Genomic DNA, 21,539 nt, shown 5'->3' with positions numbered 1-21,539 from the left:
TCCATCACTCCCTCATGTTGTAATGGTTTCGTGTTATAGAAGTCAGCCATAGGCATAGAAGAGTAAGTCAATACACTAAAGTGCTGTTTCAGAATGTCAAATATCAAATCAGGAACCTGGACATGGTCAAGTGAGGGGTTGTGACGTAGGGTGACCCTCACTACATCCTTAGCCTTCCCCATCAACCTAGCCAATATGTCACGTGATCGCTGATCTGTTGGTGTGTTGCGTTTTACAAAGTACATTTCCATCATTTCAACCCATTCATGAATGGAAAATTTATCACTGCCATCACCCCTGAAAACTGGTGGCTCCTTGACGTCTGATTGCAAGACAAGTTTCACCCCAGACAAATTTAGCTCAGGGGGTCCCTGCTCAGCCTTAGAGCTTTCAGTAGGCATACTGGTCCCCTTATCACCTTGCAGCTGGGCTACAATGGACTGACCAATCTGATTGGCCAAATCTGAGATGAGTGTACTCAACTCAGCACTGCCAGCTGTCTGCGGGGTCTGAATGTCACAGGGGGGAACCTGGAGACGAGTGGAACAAAACTTGGGAGCAAATGACACACCAACTTTAGGTGTCTGAACCCCATCCCCAAGAAACCACCCTCGCCCCATACCAACATTAGAGGAAACCTCCCCATCAGGAACACCAGTTGCCTCTGAACCAGATGCTGACTCCATAATGATGAATAAAGCACAATCACAAGAAACAAGATTCCAAATAGTGCAACTGTACAAAAGCAAACACAGTATTCTTAACTAACACTTAATGTTATTCAGGATGAGAATTGAGCAGATTAAATGTCCAAGTTCATTCAAAAAGTCCCACACAAGTTAGGAAAAGCAACCAACTTGGAACGAGGGCAATTGTGAAGAGCTCCCCACGGTGATCGAGATGACGTCGATGCTTGATGAATCCAAAGGGTCACGGCACCAATGTAACCCGTGTAATTGTTACGCCTGCTGTTCTGCGTTGTGTTTTGGTGTTGAAGCAAGAGGCAGGAGACAGTGTCGAATCTTTGGCTCTTTACTGCACATCTGCAACACAGAGACACATGTTCGATCCGTGCGTGTCACGCGACTGCCCGTAACCCTCTCCTCCGGCCATGCTGAAAGGAGCTGTGCCCTTAATGTACATTAATGTAACGAACCAAATACAACAAATTATTTCAAACCATTGACTTAAACTCTCAAAAAACAAAAAGCACAAAATAAACAATATGTCACTAAAAAACATCAAAACAACTTATAAGAACAATAAATGAAAGACTGCATCTCCAAAACATAAAAACATCTCCATACCTGCAACACAGAGACACATGTTCGATCCGTGCGTGTCACGCGACTGCCCGTAACCCTCTCCTGACGAAGAAAGAAAAGGTGCATGCTGTTACACAAAAGGAGAGACTGACGCGAGTAAACTCTCAAGCCGCTAGCGATACGGGCTAGCTTAGCATGCTAGCATATTAGCCGAGTTCTCGGCTATAACTCATTATAATTGTGTATTAATGAACTCGTCCTCCACAAAACTTATCCCAAATGAGTCTCTTAACGATAAACAAAAACGCGGCGGTACGGTCGTATTCACACTGAAGCTTGGGATCCAAACAAACTTTGATTAACTGAGAGCAACGTGGCAGTGACTTACCTCCGGCCATGCTGAAAGGAGCTGTGACCGGGGCACACATGCACGCGCCTACGTCACCACGCAGCGCACACACGCACATGAACGCACACAGACCGAACACACAGATAGGAGAGTGAGATGCAAAAAAATGACATATTTATTCCAAAAAAGAAAGTATTTTGGGTGAAATTCACAAGTGTTTAACACATATGTTACATATACAGTTCTTTGAACAATATCTCAAAGTATTTTTTTAATTTATATTGAATGTCTTTTAAGAGTATGGTACATTTGTTTTTAAATCTTCAGAAATAGGAGATTTGCCGGTAGTCACATTGTTTACAAAAAAATCTGCTCTTTCTTTTCAGCTGTATGTCAGACAGTTGGCATTACTTTTCTTTTTTTTCCTTTATACATGAAGCTGGTCTAAATCTGCGTCTATAACAAGGCTTCCTAATCATTCAATCTCAGCTTTACATATGAGATCAAAGGAATGCGCTGCGTTTATTACGTTTGCTTTGAAGAAGGTTGCGCAACATGCTTTGGTTATAATCCACGTGTTCTCCTCACCTCTTTCATGTCCTCGTAGAAGAGGTACAGAATATTCCTCTTTTCTCGCTCCAGCCAGTAACCTTTCACATGATCATACCAGGAGCCCCATGACACTGTAGAAGCAGAGCAAAGGCCATTCATTCAAGCAGCTTTGATGAAAACATTTCTCCTACTCCAGTCCAGGTTTATGCTGAGTGTATGTTTATATTTACGGCTATCGTAAAGCCTCATTAACAGCTTAACATCAACATTTATGACAGTAGGTATTTTAGTAACTGTCGGCTGATAAGAGACTGATAAACTTGACCACCTTTAATGACTTTACAGCTGTGTAACTGCAGAGCTGATGAATTATTGCAAAGTGATGAATTATGATTACATAATTCATCATTTCTTTATTTTATACTAGGAAAATTAAAAGTACGTACAGTGACTTATTGACAGATGTGTCATTCTGACTAGCTTTAATATCAATATTTGGTATGACCACCTTTATTCTACAATACAGGCAGCTTAATTTCTTTCAGTAGTTTTCAAAGATACTTCTCTTGCTTTTTGAAGGACATTTAAAGATGTTGGCTTCCTTTTGTTTGGTTCTCTGACCTTCAGAAAACCTGAAGAACTATTGCTCAAGACCACTTAAAGTTAAAGGGCTCCTTGAAAGCAAAGCATAAAGAAATAAGGGTTGGGTCAAAAGTTTACACATCAGTACACATTTGCATGAACGGTACATGTTTTCAGTTCCTGGCAAACTGACAAGCCTCTGATTCTTATGAACAAGTTTCATGTTTGTGCCTTGAGCAGTCGAGCGCAACCAGTGAGCCAAGGTGGAATATGAGTTTATGCATGTAATGTTTGAACTTTGCCAGATTTTAGATCTGATTTTACCTGATGAACCTGCACACCCACTCCAATCCCTGGAGGTTATCAAAAGTAGCAAATCAGTCAAAGACTGACTGAACCAAAGTGCAGTCTGAGCTCCTCGGGAGGTCCTTCATATCAGCTGCTGTAAGCCCATTTAATGCACAGTACTAATAATATGAGTTTTCCAAAATGTTTGCATATTTTCATGTTAGTTACTGGGTGTTTTATTTATTCATAAATTATTAACTTTATTAGGAATTAATATTGTTTATGTCAGTGTTTATGGCATGTAAATGGCAATGTAATTTCCTGCAAACAAAGGATCTATCTTTGAATCTGATTAACTGACGGACCATTAAATTTGTTAAATAAATCAAGCCCAACGAAACCTATTATGTACATTTCCACCATATTGTGTTTTATGAAAGGACACCTTTTTGTTCCCTAATCTTCACCAAACTGGCACAGATGCTTTAATATGTTCCAGTCAAATCAGCAGCAAAGCAGCCAAACTGGTTATATGTCACCAAGATTTTGATTTCTATCACAACTAAACACTCTCCTCTCAACAAGCTGAGAGGAGTCAGGTAATAATTCACTTTGCATTACCCAACCCAGTGACTTCATTTATAGGTAGTTAACATATATCCAATTGTTAATATAAAGACATTTCAAAAAGTTATCATTTAATGACCCTACAGCAACCATTTAAGTCTTTTTCTAAGGAAATCTTTTTTTTTCCCATTCTGGAATGAATGCATTGAAATTTAATAAAGTTGTGTGATTGGTTTCATACTTACTTACAAAGCAAACTATGTTCCTAACAAGGCACATATGGTGGGAAAAAAAGCACAAAAGAAATAGCAGTAAAGAAGCAGCTTTTTTATGGCTGTCATGATGAAGAAATATTCCATTTATTTATATATTTTTAAAAAAAGGTTACATTTTCATCCAGATCCTCCCAAGATATGTGCGCTACAGCCACTCAGGGTGCAACTAATCTTATCATGACCACTCAAGCATAAAAGGCAGTTACACAAGTTGTCATAGTTTCCATCCACCATCACATATTTTGTTCACAAAAGCCTCCAGGCAACCAAAGACGCTGCTTTGGTGGGTAAACATATAGGGCTATTGATGGCTTAGAATAGGTATGAGGACACAGAGGGAAATATACTTACGCTCTCCTTGCATAAACTTGTGGATGTAGCCACCAAAGGGCCCTGGCTCAGGCTGGCTCTGATTCATAAGATCAAAGTAGTAGTAGCTCACCAGGTTGTCTTTGGCATTGCGTGCCACGTAGATCGACTTCCCACATAATCAGGAGGAACACAAAAAGATATTCACAGTACAGAGAACATGTTATTTGATGCGATTGTGTCTAGCATGGCATTCGTAACCTCCCACCTCATTTATGTGCCGTATCATGAACCTTTTACCTTCAAGCTGCATGAGTTTTCTGTCTAGTAAGAAGCAATAAAATGAGGAATTTCTACTCTCACTGAAGTCTAATGGACAAGAAGTCTCACCTTGCATTTGTTTTCCCAGAATCCAGGAGGCACCAGCTGAAAAGGAAGATGCGTCTTGATAACTCTCGGGGGATCCATTTTTTCCAGAAGATCAAGACCTGAGACATAAATCCAGGGAATTGGACACAGGAAAAACTTAACATGTGTATTCCATGATTTCTCATATATTCCAACCAATGGAAACTGCTTATTAGCATTGTTGAATTTACTTTTTTTTTAACATGGTTAAAATAACATTAAACAGGAGAAAAAGTTGACACGGCCATTTAACTTAAGGCAAATTTCCCAAAAAATGTGACAGCAGTATTCATTTAATTCAATTCAATTTTACTTAGCACCAAACCAGAGCAACTGTTGTCGTGATTTCTACTAAAATGACCGAATGACTCAGCATATTGTGAACTAATAGGATTTCACCTTATTCTGAGGTATTTGCAAGATCATTTGTAGTAGCCTACTACAAGAGAATGATATCATCCAGCTATTTTGATGTAATGTCATTTAGCTCAGTGCTTTGTTATACAACCGTTTGCATTAACATGGAGCCTTCCAGGTATCTGTTCTTTGAATAACCAACCTGAATTAGAAGAAGTATATTTAAGTCCTGTTTTTACTTTTTCCCAGATGACTGAAAATGAATAAATACAATATAAAAATGTACCTGACAAAAATAACAAACACAGTAGGGGACCAAGTCTGGATAATCAAGGTAAGAACACCTGAAGTGATTAGAGACTGATGAAACATAGGCATGTTTTGTTGAGTCAACAGTCCAGGGGAGAGAAAGGGTGGGAGGGTAAAGTTCATTATTTTCTTTCTTGTATCTAATGGTTTGGATATAGTGGTAAGTCTAGCACCCCAGTACATTTAAGATTTCCTTAGACAGTAGTAACACTGACTGTTGTGCCAAAACCCTGCAGCAAAACACTACAGCTACTTTTTTAGCTGTCTGTGACTTATTGTTATAAACCTGCCTGTTAGTTCACCGTGACATGCTTGAAAGTTGGCTTCATTGTAAAAATTCAACTGGCTGGTATTAAAGTTTAGTCAAACACAAATATGGCTAATCTGTGTTGGAAAAGCACAGCTGCGTTCACTGAAATGACCCAACTACAGTAACTTTTGTTGATCGCCTACAGAACTCCAGTTCAAGTCTTTTCTTTGGAGGGATATGCTTATGGGTTGAGAACTCATTGACTCTGATTGGGATGGGAAAAAAACGATCCGTTACAGAAACATTCCTCCTTGACTTGTTTTTGTGAGTTCTGACATGCTACAACTACATGTTAAACCTGCTGAGTCACAGTAGAGAATAAAAACATAGATAAAACACACACCTGAAGGGATGGGAGGTGGGGAGAAGAGCTCTAGGAATGGATTGCGGACAGGTGTGGGGGCTCGTTTGCAGGCCTCAGCATCTCCATTGTGAAGGAGCAGGTCAACAATTTCCTGGGTCCATGTAGTCCCTATGAGACAGAGACATCAAACGGTGTACTGCTAAATCTCACCACATTGAGTAAAAACATTAACAACAGTCCAACAAACGTCTTTTTTGACACCAGCTACTTAGTAGTGCCACATTACAGCAGATTCCACAGTCTAACAAATTAGTCCAGAGACTGAAGGGCAGGAAAAGTAGCCTGTCTTTGTTGTTTGTTTGCTTAAATTATAACTCTCACACTTCATGAAGGCGTAATTACAGGATTAGTCTAGAGTTACTGGTGTTTTCCTTTATTGCCTGCTTGTTTAAGCAGTTACACACACACAATGTTTTGGTAGACTTAGTGGAAAAACTACTTAACAATCAAGTAATGGAAGAAGAAGAAAGCATTAACACCACAATGGAAAAATATTTCCTCACAAGTTAAAGTGCTGCATTAAAGAGAAAAGGGAAAGTGTGCTTCATTTTCTATGCTGTTTTGGCAGTGCAGTCCTGCATATTTTCATGTAACATCTGAATTTGCAACAGATAAGGAAAATGCACAGTATTTTTCTCCATACCCGTGAGTGGAAGTGTAAAGTGTTAGAAATGTAAGAACGCAAATAAAGCTGCTTGAGATCAGTACTTTGTGTCTAACACTGTTTCTGAGTACCTGCTTTGGGGTAGGTGGCGATGAGGAGGTCCGATGGATCGGGATGAAAAGCCCAGATGCTGTCCCAGTTGTTGGCGATGTAGTTCATGAGAGGCACTCCTCTGACTGGGATGAGAGGGAAGCGTGTGATGGAGGAGCTGGCCTTATGAATAGCCTCGCTATAAGTCATTTCTTTCTCCTCTGACATTTTTTACACTGCCAAAAGCTGTCTCAAGGAAATCAAGAACAGAGAGCTAAAATCTGCCTCTTTTAAATTGAAGAGAAAAAAAAAACTTCAACAAACTCCCGAGGTCCTGCCTTCAGCTGTCTGTGTCAACCACTCACTGCTGATTTGCCAATGAGCCACATAAATCCCAGCTTCTAATTGTCAGTCCCACAGTCAGCATGTTTACTTCCTTTTTAAACTGTCATTATCTCCTCCTTGCATGATCCCGGCCAACAGCAGCGCTGCCTTGTTTCCTCTTGATTTCTCGTGGTCTGCAGCGTAAGTCGCCTCCCAGATCTGAATGCGGGAGCAGGAGTCTCTCAGCGGCCTCTCAGAAACAATGAACTCCCAGCTGAAGTCTGAGTGCCTCAGTCACTTTAAAACGTGTTTCTTTTTGCCCCTCTTTCTATCTTTGTAAGCTGGCTCCCTGAGTGCTTGTACCCAGGTTCTTATCAGTCTGCGATCACAGGAACTTGCACCAGCAGACCTACACTAAAGTGCCCTTATGTAACGTTCCTAGTTACGTATGAATTCCACTTTTCCTCACAATACTGTCTTGACTGCTTCCTCTGTAATCTGAGGAAGGAAAAAAGGAGGGTCGCGAAAAATCCTGCAACCCACAGAGAGGTGGACTTACATGTGGAGAGTACAAATGAAATGGATTTAAACTTCACAGTTAAATGTGTAACTCTGTGTAAAACACTCTGACCACTTGCGTTTCTTGGTCTTTTAACAGAGTTGTGTTCATTGATTCACACTTTTTAATCACAATTTTAAAAAACAACCAATTTTTAATCACAATCAGAAAATTAGTGGCCAATCTTTACAAAAGCACATTTGGACTTTGATCCTTCAAAGTAAACAAAATGTTGACCTAATTCCAGTAAAAGAGTGCATGGCAGGGGTCTCATTTACAAGAAGAAAAATGTTTTTGTCTAGACACGCTGCTGGAGATTTATATGGACTTCATAGGTTATCTATTCAGCCAGATGAAAGTGTTTAGACTTTACATTCCAGGATTTTCAGAGTTAATATCCTGCCAGCGATAGAAACAATATTTTCACTATAAACAGGTTGAGCTGTCTCAGTGGAGTTCAAGAATGTTTTTATAAAAACTGTCTGGGAAAGTTGAGAAATTTACTACGCGTACTACGTACGGTGCGTACTATAAGTACGAGTGCGGAAGTGAGAGGCTTGTGAAATGGGACGGTCTAGCCTTCGTCGCGCTGTTCAGGTTGCCTAGCAACCATGATACTAACTGTGAGAAACGTTACAGAAATGAAGGAGAAAAAATGTTTTGTTGGTCATTCATTATTGTCATGACATCACTTTGATTAGTTGAGTATCTGAGGCTGAGACCACAGGACTGTAAAACATGATTGTTGGGCTTCATTTCTGTACCGAACAGTTATTTCAAGATTAGTTAGTAAATAACAATTAGCTAATGTTGTTCATGAGACTAAAATCATCTCACTGTGGTAATGTAAATATAATATGGCCAATATTATAGTATTGTCAGATTATTTTGATGCATATATATATATATATATATACATATATATATATATATATATATATATATATATATGTCAAGGCTTTACAACCAAGTTAAGTACAGACATCACTAATGTCACACAACTTTGCCGACATGTGGCCAACAGTAATGTTTTAATGATCTTCGTTATTAACCCTTTAAGACCTACCATAGAACCAAGTCCGCCAGAGCTTATATTATATTTTTACATGCTGTGGAGCCATTTTTGGGAGCATTTCAAGTTGCTATACATCAATACAACCATTATAGCCCAGATTTTAATAATATGTATTCATTAAGTGCATAGTAATTACATAAATTGCAAAAAAGTGTAATAAACTACAAAAAAATTGAAAATCGTTTTTGATTTTTTAACATATATTTGTAGTTAGAGAAATTTAAGAGTCTTATCCCTCAAAACTGTAAATACAAAAAAGTTGCACAAAATAGTTTCCCACCACAGGAAATTTATTTTGAGTGTCTTCATAGTTTTATTTTTGAAATACACCAATTTTTATACACTGCAGGAAAAATGAAAATAAATATTATACTGCAAATTTGCAAAAAAGCAGCATATGCATCAAAATAAACTATTTCCAGCAGTGCAATATGAGTCCTAAGAATCCCAGAAACGACACAGAAAGTCATAAAGTCAAAGATAACTTTTAAAAAGAGCAGTATAGGCCCTGAGGCCCTGATCGCAAAAAAGACTACATTTCCGCGAAAATGACGTCACTTCCGGTTTCGGGCAGGACATGGCGGAAATGCAAAAGTTCGCGCTAACGTCTATTCCAACGTAGGAAGTGTTTTGAACAGCTGATCAGATCGGTAAAGCGTGTTTCTGGAATATTATGTTTTTGTTCCTGCAAGCGCTTTTTATGCAGTTTTTGCAAAGCTTTATGTGGAAGGAAACCGTGACCTAGGACAAGCTGATGGCATCAGATGTAAGTACAACTCCTCCAGTTTCATATGCAAAAAAAATTTTTGCGCTAGCTTACGTGGTTGCAGTGCTACTGGGATTTAAAAATAGTTACGCATAACAGAGCGTTCCCGCTCCGATCGGCTCTAAAGGGTTAAACATTCGCACATAAATAAGTGACGTCATATTCAGTACTTACTTTTGACAGTTCACTCTACTTCTGCCATATTTTGCGGCAAAATTATCCACACCCACCGCCGCGCTATGAATTGTGGGATATATGGGACCACGAAGTGTGCACCGGACCACGCTTGATATTTGGAGAAATTGACGGCGCATTTGGAGTATGCATTTGAAGTACACTTCGGATTGGGACAGCCGTCGTCGCGTGGCGGTGACGTAATCACACTTAAAATGCGAACTTCAAGCGTGCAGACCCTGAATTGGGACACAGCCTTAGTGTGTGTTTTTGTTTCCCCTCCTATTGTGTGTAAATGGTTTGGCCAAATCATTATAAAAGCTACCCTCATGTGTCTTTGTAATTAGGTCAGTTTGTGAGTTAAGTTGTGTCTCACTTTGTTTTGTTTAAGCGTCTGTAAATTCCTTTTTGTAGAGTTATATTTAGTTGACCTCTTTTATGGGCCTGCTAAGTATGTTTTTGAATTTTGTTAATTTTGGACTTTTTGAGGGTTAAAATAAAGAAAACCCTTTTTGAAGATACTTTTTTGCCTGTGTCCTCTTTGCTTTGGCTGCTTGGTCCCTCACAAAGAACATTAAAAGCTCTTCTTTGGATGTTGGCTGACTTCTGTTCTCTGTCAAGATGATCCCACACTGCTTCAATAATGTCGAGGTCCGGGCTCTGGAGGAATAAGGAAATATTTTGTTCTATCCCTGTCAAACTGTCATCATTGGCATTTTTTATAAATTCAGCAAATAAATGTTTTTTAACCTGTTACGGATTCAAATATTGGGGATGGATACAAGAGGAAAAACCAAAATAACAACACTGGTCCGGCCGGGTTGAGTCAAACGATGATTTTAATGATCACACGCGTGGGAGATGGACACCGTACGCAGACAACATCAGGGACGATCTGATTTCCTCGTGTCAGCGTTGTTCCCACATCATCATAATTAATGTTGTTCCAGGTTCAACATTGCAAGTGACCAGTCATCTTCTTGTGACGTCATTCCTTTGCGACTTCGAAATACCCGCCTTCGAGTATTTCGAAATACAAGTGAAGAAGCGAGAAACCGCCGCCTGTCCGCCGAATTTGAAGTCAATTCGCCTGTCCGCCGAATCTGAAGTAAATTTAGGATGCTTTTCTTTAATAAACGGTAAGCATTATACATATGTTCCTCACTTGGCTTGCTGTTTGTTTGCTAGTGATAGGCTACTTGACGACAGCATTAGCTAACCAGTGTTCTCTAGACCAGCGTTCCCCAACTTTTTGGGTGTTTCGTGGCCCGGGGGTTGGGTCAGGCAAAATTGCAGTAGCTTCCCTGATCATTTTACAAACATAAGTGAAGAGAATCTGGACTAAAAGGCCTAGACTTATGGTTGTGTGCTGAATCTATGAATCAAACTATCACCTGGAAACATAATTAACTGGTCCATAGCTGTGAAACTGGACATGAGTTCTTGATTCTATGGAGATTAACAGTAATCCAGAAATTTACAAATTTCTCTCAAATTCCTCTTCACCTCACTGTGCAATACCTTTGTGCAATACTTTTGTAAATAGTCAATGGTGCAAATAGACCTCAATACTTGAAATGTGCAGTTCACTTGTATTTTTTTTTTTTATTCCTATTTATTCTATTTATCCCCTTCGTATATTTTATTTTTATTTATATTTGTCTCTGTATTTGTGTGTGTGTGTGTATATGTATGTATGTATGTATGTATGTGTATATATATGTATATGTATATGTATGTGTATATATATATATATATATATATATATATATATATATATATATATATATATATCTCATTCTGTAACTGTAACTTCTGTCGGTGCTGTGCTTTTGGAAACCGAATTTCCCAGAGGAACCCACCCGAGGGATTAATAAAGTTCTATCTTATCTTATCTTATCCCTGGGACATCGCGTAAATGTTGTCCCTGGGACATCATGTAGAAGTTGCCCTGGGACATCGTGTAAATGTTGTCCCAGGAACATCGTGTAAATGTTGTCCCAGGAACATCGTGTGATAGCTTGTAAATAATGGAATGAAAATTATTGATTGTTATTAACTTGTGAAAAAGAAGTGTAACAAATCCACATGTTATGTTCTTACACCCTTACAGAAACTGTGACTCCTTCACAATGTCAGGTAAATGTCAGCTCATGTTGAATAATCAACCAATCAAGCCTTTTATTATCACATGCAATGTTACACGTACAACTGCAATGAAAATTTCACCCCCTTCTGACCATACATATATTGCTTAAACATCACATTGGGAAGACAGGTCGGAAACAGTTAGGAAGGTCAGAAAACAATTTAATTAATAGATGAAGGGAGAGAAGGAGAAAAAAGAACTACAACCAGACAAAGCTCCTAGAAGACTGAAATGGATGATGGTTGCAGCATGCAAAAAGAAAATGATATCTGTTGACTACAGCATATGCTTTCTCACAGATTACCTTGTGGGAGTAGCTGGACCAAACTCTATTGGTATTTCAAGTTTGAAATCCCTGTTTGACCAGACAAACATTTCAGATGAGGTACTTCTTGACATAAAAATCCTTTTATGTTGTCATAAAACTAATGTTAAATTCTGCTTTAAATACACTTTATTGGGACCCACGCCCAGTTTCACACCTTGGCTCAGGCGATTAGAGGATCATCAGGGGGTCCTTTTGTCCCTCTGTGGGGGGATACTCCCACTAGGTTTATATCTGGGACTCTCCACCATTTGACCTTAGAACTGAAGAAGCTTCTCGGATGAGAGGTGAAATGTCTTCAAGCAACTTAAAGAAGTCCAGACGCTTTTCTTTGCAAGCTCCTTTGACTACGATGACCTGGATGACTGAGAACCTTCACAGACACTTTATTGTACAATTTACTTAATGAATCGTATTCCTTAGTTCTGTTTTTCTTTATATGTATTTATTTATTTGTTTTATAAGGTAATAGATGGCCTAATCTATTTGCAGTGTGAGGTATGTTGTAAAGCTTGTTTGATCATAATGACATAGTATGTTTACGTTTTTTGTAATGTATTTGAAAACATAGGTGTATTTATGTTATTTTTATAGAATTTCCCTCACATTTATCCAATACCAAGCCAAATCACTGGAAAAATTTTGGATGGGTCCACAAGAGCACAAAGTGCATACTTTTTGAAGGTATGACTTGGACTGTGGTAACTATGTTCTTATCACAAAGGGTTTATAAGTTGCCACTATAAACAAACAGCATTTTCCAAAATTGAAGCCTTGTCAGAAGAACCTGAAAAATACCTTTCTGAAACCTTTTCTGTGTAAAGACTTGCTCAAAAGCAATGCACACAGATTAAAACATTTCTGTCTTGGCCAACTGATAAAGAACACCAAAAATTGAGTGGTGCGTGTTGAGTCTGTGGTCTTGATTTGTTTTGTACACACTATAGAAATTAATTAATGTAAACAAAAAATGACACTTTCTATATGTTTGTATATCTGCAGAATTAATTACAAGTCTCACCTGACAAGCTTTCGCAGTTTTGCAGTGTCATTCTTGACAGAAAAACATACTTGTCACATTCTTTATCTGAGAAATTGATTGGAGCCTGTCTGGAAAACGGCAGCCACTGGACCTTGTTTGTAAGTTGCACAGATTTTGCACTCTCTCTAGTGCATGATACTTTTCAGTGTCCCTCATTAGGAAAGCTCAAGGCCCAAGCCTACCATATCCATCTTTTTACAAAACAGTTTTGTGACATACCCAAGAGGACCATAGTCTAAATGAATTCATTTGGCGAGTCGGAGGTCAGAAAAAGTGCGGTGTCGAAAAACTGGAGGTAATTAATTAACATATTTAACATAACATATTTAATTTAATTGAAATCATTACCGAACGTGGTTATTGATTTCTCTATATGCTTTTTATTTGTAATAACTGCGATCTCTCAGCTCATTTGCTTCAGCAAGAGGCTGCACTGGAGAGTGGACCTTGTCACATGTGAGCCACCCACATCAACAGGATGGGAACTCATGTGGAGTGCATGTCATAATGGTACTGAAAACTATAGCTTTAACCTATATAAGTAATGTTTACATTTTTGCCTATTCAGTTTTTAAAGCCTTAGAGGCAGGATGGTAAAATCTCAATTTTTTTTGTAGATTGAACCATTTCAGCAGTAATGCTTTGCTTTGGTTGCTCTGTTTTTTTTTCTCGGGGGGGTTAAAAAAAAACAAACATTTCTTTGTTAATCTAATTCTTTTTGTTCTTTTTTTTTTTTTCTTCTTCGTCAATTATTAGTTTGCCCAATCTCTCATTGACGGTAAAACACAAGTGGAGGAGTACAACACTGAAATCACAAAGCTCAGGTCCCGACTTTGCCACTACTTATTTTCCTCAATAGGTAAAGATAAAATTAGCTGCCTTCTTTTTCTCTAACATTGGAAAATGTAACTTGTACTTAAACAAATTATATTTTGCAGATCGAACTAGGAAGTGCAGTCAGTGCTGGTGTGTGATTGCAGCCAAAGACCGGGTACACTATGACATGTCCTTAGCCATATAGATTGTTTATATAATGGACTTTGTTCATTTGTTTTTTGTTTGTTTATTTCTTCTTCTTTTTTCTTTTTTTTTAATTCACAGGTGCAGTGCCAGAAATGTGGTGCCTACAAGCACATGCATTGTTCAAAGTCTGTTTGTGGCATCTGTATCTTCTGTGAGAGTAAGTCACAATATAACTAAACAATGTCCAAAAATGTTTAAAGTGAAATTTTTTTTTGTAATTTTGCCTTTGCACACCAGGACTGTGTAATTAAAGTGGACGTTTCAAGATCCAGTTTTTACACAAAACTATTTTAGACATAACTGTGTCGTATTGTGGGGATTTCTCTTCACAATTAAATTGATATAGTGCTGTTTATATCATTCTTCTTTATGTAACAGCACAGTGCAGCACAGCAGAGGGAAAGGAGTTGTGCAGCATAGTGGGTGGCTATACAGGAGGAGCAATAGAAGTAGCCAGTGAAGAATGTCATCAGGGAAAGCATCAGGCAGCGAATGACAAAGGAAAAGTTCCTAAGGGAGAGAACATCTGCAGCAAATCGACAAGTAACAGTGAGATAGGAAGACTGACAGTCAGAGATGAAGGTACACAGACTGAAGACAACGCAAAAGAAGCAGAAGTATACGGCACAAGTCTGAGTACAGATAATGCTGCTGCTGCTGATGTTGTAGGATCGATGCAGATACAGAATTCCAAACTGATTCAGAAGGAACTAGTACAGTTTACAGAGTGCATGGTCGCTTATCTGTACCAAGCTCAAAAAAGAAAACCTACACAATAACAGAAGACGAGATCAAGCGCAGAATCAACGCAGAGAACATGTCAGTTCATGTTTTCAGAGGTTTGATTGGGGTAGGTATACATTTCGTGATTTTGATGTCACCTGAAATAAATCCAGGTTACTCGTATCAATGAAGTGACAATGTGGCTGGAAATTGTGCATTTGCTGCAACACATACACAATTACACCATGTAAACAAAAGCATTTAACTTTGTGTGTGTGTCTCTCTCTGCTCTTTTGGTGTTTGCACTTTTTCTTTTTTAGGGCCGTAAAGCCAAACTGCCCGCAATGATTCTTGACAGGCCTAAGAAGGCCAAAACTAAAGTAACAGTGTTTAGTGTTCTGAGTGAAGAGGAGGCTGGGGAGCTAGCCCTCGGGTTTGCCGGAAGATTGGCCTGCGATGTCACAACAGACATGGTCTGTAAAGGCATCGACCATTCAAGTGCTGATATGACAAAGTAAGTTAGTAAAACAATATGAAAGTTGTATCTTTTTTGGTATTATTTGTCATTTCCCCGTATTTGGGTTATTGGTGTAACATTGTTAATCTTACTTTCTAATAACAGACAGACTCTTCTCAAAATCCAACACAACCTTAAACATGAGCTGACTGATTCCTCAACCTTCAGTTTGCTGACACACACCTTTGGCCCCGCTGCACTGGATTCTGTCATTTCATTCCTGTGTGAAAAACTTGATCTTGTCTCTTAAATAATGAAACCTTTTGTGACTTTTGTTTGTTCTGTAAATCAGAATCTTGAAAATTGTTCATTGTTGTTCTAAGTTTGTGTTAACTATTTGGCAAAAATGATTGGTTCCTAATCCAAACAGCATAATGACTGTTCTAACACATATCTTAAAAATGCTACAAAGAAAGAAAATTATCACATATGTTTCAATATGAATGTAATTGTGTCACACTCGGTTTGTAGTAGCTTTCCTGTTTTATTTTGAGTTTTGGTATGTTTACACTGTTATTTTTATTTCCCGTGTGCTCGTCTTCCCTTATTAGTTTTACTGTATTTAATTAGTCTGATTTAATAACTTGTAATTATTTACTTTCTAGTGTGTATATATGCTCCTTGTTTGGATTATTGTTTGTTTGAGTTCTGCCTGTCTTTTCTATTAAAGATTTGGACTTTTGGACTATTAGTGGACCTCGTAGGTTTTTATTCTGTGCAATTGGTAATTGACTGGGTTTAATTTAGTGGCCTGGAAAACAGGCCGGAGGGGTCTGGTCATTTTAACCCCCTAAGACCCGAAATCTTCCATGGCATGCATTTTTAATTTCTCTTTGATATTTGGGCCGATTGGAACCCGATGAATGTAAAAAGAAAGAATTACCAGGTTTTTTTTTTTTTGGTTTTTTTTTACCTAATTTTTGTTTCTGAGAAAAATGAGAGCCACATATGAGGACATTCATTTGAAATTTCGATAGAACAGTTGCAGTATAATGTCCTCGTAACTGTATATCAGGCACTTGTTGATCAAGATTTAGTATTTTGGTCTAAATAACCCAAAATGTGATGTCCACATGTGTGGACGCCAGGCTGAAGTAAAGTGTTAGAGCTATTTATACCTATGTAAACTTTTATACACTGGTTTTTACCTGTCTTGTTTCAGAAAGGTTTAAAAGGGTAATGTCCACAGTTTATTTGTTTATTTATTTGTTTGAATTCAACATATTTTATTAAAGTAATTGAACTTGAACACAGAAAAAACTGAATCAAATAATCATAAAATCAAATCACTTGCACTATACTAAAGTCTAATCTACTCTGAGCTAATGCCGGTTTCCAACACTAATGATCGGGTGAAGGAGAGAGATGAGGGTGTGCACGGCCACTGGTGCTCTTATCCCTGTTCTTTGTGATACAATCCAACAGGAAAGCAGTCAAACCCTTGGACATTAGCCAAGTTAACGTTCAAAAATATATACACACAGGAACTCTGAGCCCCAATGTCAGCATTAGCACAAACATGCCACTTCATACCAAATCTCAGTGTGAGGTCAGGTGTTAGTCTCATTCCATTATTCTGGCTATATTTTCTTACTCATCATTACCAATAAACTTATACTTAAGACTAACTATTAACAAAATCACACCCCAATAACTCTGTTATTACACTTTGTATTTAATCATAAAAAGGCTGGATGTTGAAACCTTTTACTTCTATTTTGTATGAGTCAGGATTCTCAACAGCTGATACTCTATGTCCAAAAAGTGACAGGTATCGTTTTATGGAGCAAAAAACTTAAGAGCGCATATTTTATAAATAATACCAACAATTACAAATGCAGACCTTTAATAATAATAAGTAATCCTTTATTTATAATGCATAGCAATATAAAAATAGCAACATATGAAAATATTACAATGGGCACAGATGAATTTGTATCAAAAACAGCAACCAAGCCAAAGTAATGAATAACACACATAAATAACAACTGCTTGAGAGAGCAAACAATTTCTTTTCATCTGTTCCTTGGCAGAAAGTTAAGACAGCTATTCAGCTTTAGGTTTCAATAAACAGAAGTAATGGATGCAGTCCCTTTGAAATGTCACACAAAAGTCTACTTGTGCATATACTTAGCTTTAACTCTTCTCTTTTTTGTTTTGTATTCCAAAAGGTTTTCATTTTCTCCAGAGGATGTCTCTCTTTCAGTGGTTATCGACTGTTCACATTCATTTTCACAGACTGTTGGAATGTCGATGCTGGCCGAACGTTTCTTGCTATAATACAATGGCCTAATTTTGCGTGCATTATCTGTCGTCTTTATTTCGTACTGGCATATACTTTTGCCTACTTCTTGTTTTGTTTTTAAGACATTTGTATGCAGTTCATCTAGCATTGCAGTAATACCCTCTGGAATGAATGCCCACTGTTTAACTGTGTCTAAAACAGCATTTAGTTTTCCAACCGCATCTTCTGTGCATTTTTTGTCTGTGCTTTCAACTACAGGAGTGTCATTTAAAGTTGATAGAGGACTTTTCAGAGAGTTTTTCATTTGTTTAAAATGGCTACAAGCCACCTTCAGGCAAGCACATGTGTTATAGTGAGAGAACGTACAACAAGTGCACTGAAGTGTTTCAGCCGATGCAAAAAAACACAGATTTCCAAACAAACTTGGCATTTTTATCACTTTCAAGTCCTCAGTGTACAAAGTAATGCCTTTCTTTCACTGCAATTTTTGCCAAGTTAGAAATGTCTGTTTCCATGTTTGGATAGATGTCATTGTCAACCTCTGCTAATTTTGCAACTAACACTAGATGCTTGCAAAGAAGTCCTCGTAAGCCATATGTACAGTTGCAGTAGGACTCAACAGGGCAGACATCATACACTATGTCTTCTCTTGACTCAGATGGGACTTGATATGCATTAACTCCATGGCTGTTCTTGACTGTAATTTTAAGAGCCCAACCATTTTCCATCAGTCTTGAAGCAGAGTCTGAAACTTGAGACAAGGTGTCAGCAAACCTGTTTTTCATGCGGCCCACATCTTGCAGGGTTTTTATGACTGAGAAGTAGTCGTCGGCCTTCCCTAGGAGCACTTCAATCAGATCATCCAGACGCCTATTCTTGTAGCCAGATAAAAACTGGTATTTCAGGCGGTGGAAAAATCTGAAAAACAGTTATTTGAAATGATTAGTAACTGTAATTGAAGGAATTTAAAGTTTTAATCAAGACTGAAATTATTTTTAAAAAAATTGGAATACCTATTGCACACGTCTTTTATAAAGGAATGCTCTGTGCCGGTTTAGCTGATTTAGGCAAATCCACCTACTCTGTTTTTTGTTGTGATAACATAAAAAACGCTGCTAGAATTTAAAGGATTTGCCTAAAACCTGTTCTGGCAATGACATGAAGAACCTACTCAGTTTAGCCTCTTGGATTAAAGCATAATATCTTTTTTTCAGCAATACAATCGAATGAGTTCAAAATAATAAATCATACCTTTCAATCACATTGTTTGTTTCAGAACGAGCGTGACTGAAGCGACGGCCGTAGTCACACCACATGTGGCCAATGCCTTCCCAGTGCTTCTGAAAATACTGGCACACCAAAGGGTATTGCTTAAATGTCTGGCAGAACTCTGCTGATGTGGCTTTAAAGTCGTCCTCCTAAGAGAATTGGATGCAACAGAATATATTTCAATCCATTTAACAGACCTATTGAAATCTTTAATATTATGTATTGAAGCCCTTTTCCTTTTATTGAATAACATTAAGAATTTTAAGTTATTAACTCATTCACTGCCAGCCATTGGCAGTGAATGAGTTAAACCCATTGACTCATTCACTGCAATTGACGGCTATAGATGTCAATGGCAGTGAATGAGTTAATAATATGTCGTGTTTTTGTATTAAGAAGCAATTATTTCTTCCCTTACAATGGCTAAGAAGGAACACTAAACCTATAAGCATATTTGGTTTCAGCATCTGTCTGTGAAAGAATCCCACTCACAAGTTCTACTGCACAGTGGGTGACACAATGATGGTCTGCACAGCTTAAGTACTTGTTTTGATAAGCAAGCTAAGAAGCCAGTTTTAGAAATTGTTTCAAAAATCTATTTTGTATCTCTCTGTAACTTTTTTTTAGCAACTGAAAGTTATTATGCTCTTAGTGTAATCAAGAAATCAAAATGTGAAATAGACAAATTACACTTACAGATGTGCAAGCTTTCAGCTTACAAAAGAAAGAAATGATTTCATTTCTCTTTTGGGTGTTAGAAAGCCCATGGACCCCGGACTCTGATTTTGAAAGCCATCGATTAACAGCCTGTGAATGTAAGAGAAAAAAAGTTAATCTGGAGAGAGAGACAGAGGAGCAGCTGTACAAAAAGCATAAAAGAAAGCTGACGTCCAAAAATAACTTTGTCACTCACTGGACAAGAGGACCTGTGCATTACAGAAATCAACCAGGCAAACATATTTTTAAATGTCAAAAAGAGCTTTGGGAAGCAGCCACCAGAAGATGAGTGCACTGTGGTCTTAAATGAATGGACAAAGTCACTCAACATTTTATCCCTTTATATTCATTAACCTGAGTAGGTGAATATCACAATGAGGCAAATCATAACAACAGGACCCTGTTGTAAAAATGTGTTTCAGGTGCATCTTAGACAACGTTACCTGCAAGACACGGTACCAGCATAGAAGGATAGCTGACTCTGGAAAAACCTTCTGCAAAGCATTTATTTCCGCAAAGTCTTTGTCAACCATAAATGCTCTACAGAAAAAAAGAAAACACTAAATGAGATTAAACAGTATGAAAATGTTTTTGCTATCTCAAAGCACCACTTCAATGCCAAATTAAACATTTCAACTCACAAGTAGATATATAAAATACTGCATACAGCCTATAGGAATAACTTCAACAACTGGAAAGGAAAGTTTTTTGCAGCCCATGCTGCAGCTATAGCATTAGATTCTGGCATGTTATAACTTTTTTGAAAAGGAATTATTTCAAAATTAATAGCTGTCAATGTATTATTTACCTCGGGGAAGTTGGGAAATGCTCACAAACTATTCCAAGAACAGTTTCCAGGGTTTTCTGACTTTCGTTGCTGACAATAGCATAGGCCACAGGGACTCCATGCCCATGATCATCTCTTACAACAAGTGTGAATAAGGGAAATGAATAATGGTTAACGCAGTGCGTGGTGTCAACAAATACTAACTGTTTTGCATAGTTCTCCATGTTTGATTTCATCACAGGTGTCTGCAAAACAATCATTAGTTCTTGGTCAGATGTGTATGGTTGATAGAAGAGAACATGTTCTTGATGTTTTCCATTAAGTAAGGTATGTACACTTTGACTGTCTCCACAGTTAAAGTGCTTCTTCCTCATCATGCAGGTTTTAACACTGTCAATGTCACATGGTGTGACAAAATGCTCTCTGTTGTGAAGATCTCTGTGTCCATGTTCTTTGGCCCATTTATGACATTCGGTTAGTATGATGGCTGGCTTAGTTCCAAGGGAAAGCAGTTCCTCAATCTTCCTCCTCAAATCACTGGAAATATTGTTGAAATGTGCGTCTTTTGGGTCCGAAGGATCATGCCCATCATGCTTATCATATGTACGCTGCACGATGACTGTGTGGTCTTTCCAACATTTGAGTACTTTAAATGAAACATAGGCCTTACAGCCCACTGCTCTGTAGCTGTTTCGACTTTTTTTCCCAGCTCTGATGCAGTTGAATTTGTAATAGTCTCTTTTCCTGTCTTTACCTGAGGCAACATTTAAACATTTATAATGTCCATGAAGGGTTAATGAGTTCAATTTTTCTAACACAACACTGAATGGGTCCTCCTGGCATTGTGACACATGCACACAAAGTTGTGTATCTTTTCCAGTTCTTTTTTTTTCGTCATTCAGAACACTTCTTCTAATTATATCGTCCATTTCTGGTGGAAAAATAACGAAGGTTTAATTAGTCAATATTCATTAATTCATCTTAACTTGTTTTGGGTTTTTTTGCAATACAATGTAAATATTAAATATAATATTAAATATATATATATATATATATATATATATATATATATATATATATATAAATAAAAACACCCAGCACGCCCCTGCGGGCGGTTTATCCTTCAAGCTCGGGTCCTCTACCAGAGGCCTGGGAGCTTGAGGGTCCTGCGCAGTATCTTAGCTGTTCCCAGGACTGCGCTCTTCTGGACAGAGA

At 38.0% G+C, this 21,539-nt stretch overlaps 2 protein-coding genes across 4 annotated transcripts; one reads left to right on the top strand and one right to left on the bottom strand.

The window, feature by feature from the left end:
- Nucleotides 1–11,560: 11,560 nt before the first annotated feature.
- LOC146568440 (uncharacterized) lies at nucleotides 11,561–15,997 on the top strand. Of its 3 annotated transcripts, none has more exons than XM_085284498.1 (9): nucleotides 11,561–11,666; nucleotides 12,467–12,499; nucleotides 12,596–13,338; nucleotides 13,451–13,553; nucleotides 13,800–13,902; nucleotides 13,982–14,034; nucleotides 14,145–14,223; nucleotides 15,110–15,303; nucleotides 15,412–15,997. In XM_085284498.1, the coding sequence occupies exons 3-8, from the start codon at nucleotides 13,283–13,285 to the stop codon at nucleotides 15,115–15,117; spliced, it is 402 nt and encodes a 133-aa protein (XP_085140624.1). In that variant the 5' UTR covers nucleotides 11,561–11,666; nucleotides 12,467–12,499; nucleotides 12,596–13,282; the 3' UTR covers nucleotides 15,118–15,303; nucleotides 15,412–15,997. The 3 variants fall into 3 exon arrangements, with proteins under 3 accessions (XP_085140624.1, XP_085140623.1, XP_085140621.1); XM_085284497.1 differs by lacking the exon at nucleotides 11,561–11,666 and having other exon boundaries at nucleotides 12,321–12,499; nucleotides 12,596–13,141; nucleotides 13,250–13,338; XM_085284495.1 differs by lacking the exon at nucleotides 11,561–11,666 and having other exon boundaries at nucleotides 12,321–12,499.
- A 1,452-nt stretch (nucleotides 15,998–17,449) lies between these two features.
- LOC146568439 (uncharacterized) lies at nucleotides 17,450–21,224 on the bottom strand. The gene is made up of 5 exons (XM_085284493.1): nucleotides 20,346–21,224; nucleotides 19,981–20,077; nucleotides 19,517–19,627; nucleotides 18,803–18,969; nucleotides 17,450–18,469 (listed from the first exon to the last, which is right to left on the bottom strand). The coding sequence occupies exons 1-5, from the start codon at nucleotides 20,699–20,701 to the stop codon at nucleotides 18,001–18,003; spliced, it is 1,200 nt and encodes a 399-aa protein (XP_085140619.1). The 5' UTR covers nucleotides 20,702–21,224; the 3' UTR covers nucleotides 17,450–18,000.
- Between the last annotated feature and the right edge of the window lie 315 nt (nucleotides 21,225–21,539).

This window comes from Mchenga conophoros, linkage group LG8 (assembly GCF_057382185.1).
Source record: "Mchenga conophoros isolate Kocher_MC1m ecotype Shallow Benthic linkage group LG8, M_conophoros_male_GT1.1, whole genome shotgun sequence".
Classification (NCBI taxonomy): domain Eukaryota; kingdom Metazoa; phylum Chordata; class Actinopteri; order Cichliformes; family Cichlidae; genus Mchenga; species Mchenga conophoros.
This window is presented reverse-complemented; position numbering and strand designations above follow the sequence as displayed.